The sequence below is a fragment of the Morone saxatilis genome, unplaced genomic scaffold, assembly GCF_004916995.1.
Source record: "Morone saxatilis isolate NCDOM2014 unplaced genomic scaffold, NCSU_SB_2.0 Contig23, whole genome shotgun sequence".
NCBI lineage: Eukaryota > Metazoa > Chordata > Actinopteri > Moronidae > Morone > Morone saxatilis.
Genome location: NW_023339796.1, coordinates 18,491,001 through 18,496,214, shown reverse-complemented (window position 1 = coordinate 18,496,214; position 5,214 = coordinate 18,491,001). Strand labels below are relative to the sequence as shown.

Below are 5,214 nucleotides of genomic sequence, written 5' to 3'. Positions count from 1 at the left end.
CCCCCCCCAAGTTCCTCCAGCTGTTCGCTGGTAAAATTATATTTACATGAACCGGCTCCTGCGGCTGGTGAAAAGATTAATCTATCCGTTGATTTGTTCCTTATCTTAACTGTGTTTTCTGACTCAACCATGCGTGTTACTGCACTCACCTGTTGTGTGTCCTTGCGCACTCACCTGTGTGTGTGTGTGTGTACACGTTTCCTCTTTCCTCCCTCCAGTCTTGGCAGCTGCTGTCACCCAAGCTTCCTTGCGGTCTGTGCTTCATAAGCTCCTCACTGCTGGACCTGCTTTCAACGTCACTGCTCTGCTCTCAGCTGCTCAGCACTCCAACCAAGGTACGGCCTCCTCGCTGTTTCTCACCATCTGCTACACAAACTAATATCCCTTTTTTTTAAAAAAGGAAGAAAAAAAAAAAAAGAATCCTGCTCTGCCTGTCTCCAAAAATATTTTTTAATGCAGCGTTAAACCCGATTTGTTACCATTTCAGTCAGTCAGTTTATGTGATATATACACGGTTAGACTACAGCTATGTGGATAAACAAAATGTTCACCCATGTATTACAGTGAGCCTCCTCTGCTGGAACAGAGGACGTGTTGCGTGTGTAGCGATCCCAAGTGTGAAAGCCTTATTACAGGACTGTAGTCTTTTAATTAGCTTGTCAGATTGTTTGCTGCCTTGTTGCTAAACTGATCGTTCGTAGGTGATATTCAAACAAGGAAATTACTGCATTCTGTATTTGTATATGTTTAAGATGATTAGATCAGAAAGATCTTCTTTTCCTCCGTACTGACTTCTGGCTTCCTGTTTCAGCCCAGCACTCCAGTCAGTCGCCTGTCTCTCTGACATCTGACGCATCATCACCGCGGCCGTATGTCTCACCACGGAACGGCACACCACAGAGCAACCAGAAATCCATTCTGGGCGTGCACCCTGGCAGCATCACATCCTTACAAACAAGGGTGAGTGGCAGAACCAGAAGTAACAAAGAAAAGTCCAGTGTGATGAACGGAGGAGAACTTCCCGTTGCTCATGACTAAGCCAATCTTTCCCTTCTGTTCTCCGCTTTCTTATACAACTGCCCTCGTCTGCGACATCTTTTCTTACTGGCTTTTGTTTTCATACATATTTTTTTCCTCTCTTGCCATCTGTTCTTCCCCCTTTCAGGTCAGTATGTCTCTAGGTAAACAAGGCTCAGTCTCCCTTTCTCAGACTGCTGAGAAGCGTCCAGAGGACCCCAGAACTCTCCAGCAGAGAAGGTAGAAACACTAGCGCATTTAGTTTGTGATGATGGATTGCTTGGAGGTAAAGCAGACAAATAAAAACGAAGGAGTATTTTCACAACTAAAAGGACAGTCCATCCCAATGACAAAAACGAGAAGCCGGCTTACAGTGAGGTCTGTGTATTTAGAATTTTCAGGAAAGACATGTAAACAGTAAGAAAAGTAATTTATTGCTGCTTGAGTCCAATGTGGATGACTACTATTACATAAATGCATGTGCAGTGTTAGAGCAACCGCACGTTCTTCAGTCCTAATTATTCAGTTCCCTGAACTAGAAGTATGCTAGCTTTTTTGACATGCAGTCATCCATCATTGAGTCTAGTTATTTACCCACATCTCTTCAAAATATGTTGAGCAGTGTTTGAGTTATTCAGAGATTGTAATAAAATGGTATAGACTGAATAATCTGCAGTATCTGTGAGGAATATGCCAACACATCAGTATTCCATCATTAGGGAAACTGCAGTTGGAGTTTATTGACATTGTGGCATCTACACTCAGTTAATCTGTTGTCTCGCTCCAACAGCCAGGAGATGCTGTGTACGGGATCAAACACATCTGGTGCTGCGTTGCCCCATGTCCCCTCAAGCAGCACCAGCCAAACCCAGGCCGACACCCCCGGGTCCTTCACTCCCACCCTGGCAGCTCATTTTGATGAGAACCTCATCAGACATATCCAAGGATGGCCTTCAGAGAACACTGAGAAACAGGTACTGCCCACCACAGAGGTGTTCACGTTACACAGGTACAAGGTTCGTTTATTTATCATTTTATGGCAAAATGCAAGTTTTAGTCCCATTTGCTACTTGCAAAACAAAAAATGATATAAATGGAGGAATAAATAATAACAGATAAAAATAAACTTATTTATGGTGGAGTAAGGAGGATGAGTTGAGTTTCTCAGCCTGAGGAAATAAGCTGCTCTGCGGTCTGGTGGTTCTGCAGTGGATACTTCTGTATCGCCTGGCAGACGGCAGCAGGGTGAACAGGCTGTGGCTGCGGTGGTTACTGTCTTTTAGTATGCTTGGGGCTCTACACAGGCACCTCACCAATGTCACTGACTCTGGGTAGATGGAGACAGGGCTGCTTACCACTGGTTTTTACAGCTGTAGCAGCATCGTGGAGCCAGGGAAGCCCAGAGCGTTGGTGGTTTTGTCCAGTCATGAGGCCAGAACAGAAGCTTCTGGGCAAAACAAATAGGTTTCACAAGGTCTACTTGATGTTTCTGAAGGTTGCAATAAACCATAAAAGCTAAACCATCTACATGACAACCGAGCAACTCCCATCTGCAGAGGAAGGCTTAGTTGTGGTTGAAAGCTTGTGAAATACCAGGTAAGCAGTCCTTGTGATGGTACTCTCTGTGAAACGTCTACTTTGAAGGTCTAGACTAAACCTGCAGCTCAACTTTCAGTTTTGTTTAGTTCAGAAGCACAAAATCAGGAAGCTAATGTTGATCCTTGTTGTCGCAGTATGTTGAATGTTTGTCGTGAAACTCTAGTCGTAACTTGACACAAAGCCCTCCTCCCGTTCCGTCAGGCGGCTCGGTTGCGTGAGGACATCCACAACATGGGCAGCTTGTACATGTCTGAGATCTGCACAGAGCTGAAGAACCTCCGCTCCCTGGTCAGAGTGTGTGAAATTCAGGCCACACTGAGGGAACAGAGGTGAGCCCAATGTTACATTTGCACACAGATCCACATTAACTGGGCAGGACGATCGCGTCACAAATTCATGTGCTTGTTCTCCTCCCTTAACTACAGAATCCTGTTTCTGAGGCAACAGAGCAAAGAGCTGGACAAGCTGAAGAACCAGAACTCCTACATGGTGTGAGGAGCAGACCGGAGAAGAAAGGACTGGGATTGATGGATTACAATAATGATTTAAAAAAAGAGGAATAGACATGGACAGCAAGCTGCCACCGCCTGTTTATTCTCCCTACTAGAGCAACTGAGAGAAGCTGTTAGAAGACAGTGGCTGACAAGGTGAAGCTCCATCATCCTGAACATGTCTTTTTTTTCTTTTCTTTTTTAAAAATTAGTTTTTCCAGTGTCCACCACATGAATTGCTCTCACTGAGAAGTGAAACTGTCAGTTTACCGCGTCGGACACTTTAACCAGTGAACCCAGAGGACCTGAGGCTCTTTTCAAACAGCACCTTTTCGGACTGTGAACCTTGGATTGTGTGTATTGTATTGGGTTAACTTGTTTTCTGGTGTGTTTTTGATGTGTAGTGGTCAGGAAAAGATTACAATTCATTCTTGGGAAAATCAACTAAAACAAAACCATCTCGTAATAATTGGCGTGACACAGTTCTGAGGGCGGTTTGAACGGACTCGTTCTCTCTCCAGTCCTCTGAAATGGACTTTGTCATGCATTGAAATGTATGGATTCAATGGCAGTGATGTTACTAATGTTATTTTCTATTCACTATACTTGTCAGTGGTTTTGCCATCCCAGTGCGTCTTAGGGCTGGCTGGTTTTACATGTCATGAGATTAGCGAAGACGTTTTGCCAGATCTTTCTGAAAATACTTAAATGTGCTTTGGTTATTTTGTCCCAGGTGATGGGAATCTGCGTTTTGGTTCCAGTGGTTCAAATTTACTGAGGAGTTACGGCTAGTTCGGTCAAACAAACTCCAGAAGTTTCAAAGCCATTTTTGAAAAAGCCTACATTATTGGACCTAGGTTGGCTGCTAGTACATGAGGTTATAGTCATTCGTAGCCCTGCTGGCCATTTTCTTATCCCTTCCGCTATTTGTCTTTTTTCTATAATTGTCAACACTTTGTTTCTCTCCCAAGTCGATTTGGGAAATATTTCATTCCTTTTGTGCAGCTTAGCAAGAGATAAAAGAAAAGTGACTGAGTTTACAGTCATGTAAAGCTAAATTATTGTTGCACATGATTGATTACGTCCTTGTAGTCATGATAGAAAATATCAATGGAAAGACAATTTATTTTTTCAAAAAGGTAACCCACGTTTTTGTTTCTCATTTTTGTTCAGCTGTTATGGCTGCAGCCCTTTTATTAACTGACTCTAGCCAGATTTGGCTACTTTTTTTAAAGGGTTCATTCATGATGAGAGGGTATACTTTTATATAAACATCACATTAAACTGTCGTACACTTCTACACCCATTAAGAAACTTACTTTGTCTCTCGGTTATTCTTTTCCTTGTCCTTGAATAGTTTCCACCACATCTGATGTGCACACTTTTGGGGGGGGCGGTGGGGTTGGGGGGGCTTTGTATTCCATAAAATATGAGAATAAAATATTATACCACACCTCTCGCTTGACTTTTACTTACCTCTCAGTTGTGTGTGTGTGTGTGTGTGTGTGTGTGTGTGTGTGTGTGTGTGTTGTGTGTGTGTGTGTGTGTGTGTGTGTGTGTGTGTTGTGTGTGTTGTGTGTTGTGTGTGTGTGTGTGAGGTGGGGTGTGTGTGTTGTGTGTGTGTGTGTGTGTGTGTGTGTGTGTGTGTCCTCATGAGTTATGCAATTCTGTAATTTTGCTAAATTAAAGTGAGTAATATGCAGCGGTGGAGTGTTGGCGTGACGGGAATGTAATTGAATGGGATCAGACCATGGCACTCTGTCAATTACTCGTCAGGTGTAGGTGTCCCCATAGTCTTCACTGGTTGGAGCAACTTATGCTCGCACCATGTGCACACTGTAATTGTGGAGTGCAGCTCCATTGTTGGCCACAAGATGGTGACAGTGAGCCATCACACCTTGAATCTGCTTCTGCTTATTTGTGCATTTTTTGCTCTATCAGATTAAAAACCTATGACTGTACATGTCACTTTTGAGATGTTGCCTAAACAAACGTGGACGGCTGGATAAAATCCAAGTTAACCCGTGTTATAACTCGGGTGGTGTATCAGAGAGGTGTATCTAGGATGACATTGAACTTGGCCTTTTAGTTTGAACACCTCAGCAGC

At 43.5% G+C, this 5,214-nt stretch overlaps 1 protein-coding gene across 2 annotated transcripts in view; it reads left to right on the top strand.

Annotated features, from left to right (window-relative positions):
* The window catches only part of LOC118334673 (WW domain-containing adapter protein with coiled-coil-like), an 11,411-nt gene extending 6,851 nt beyond the window's left edge, over positions 1 to 4,560 (top strand). The window contains exons 8-13 of one of the 2 annotated variants that reach the window (XM_035670699.1): positions 219 to 335; positions 812 to 960; positions 1,166 to 1,257; positions 1,808 to 1,991; positions 2,818 to 2,945; positions 3,042 to 4,560. In XM_035670699.1, the coding sequence (XP_035526592.1) occupies positions 219 to 335; positions 812 to 960; positions 1,166 to 1,257; positions 1,808 to 1,991; positions 2,818 to 2,945; positions 3,042 to 3,111 (740 nt within the window). In that variant the 3' untranslated portion in view covers positions 3,112 to 4,560. The remainder of the gene's footprint in view (positions 1 to 218; positions 336 to 811; positions 961 to 1,165; positions 1,258 to 1,807; positions 1,992 to 2,817; positions 2,946 to 3,041) is intronic. The other variant, XM_035670700.1, reaches the window with a different exon arrangement.
* Positions 4,561 to 5,214: the final 654 nt, after the last annotated feature.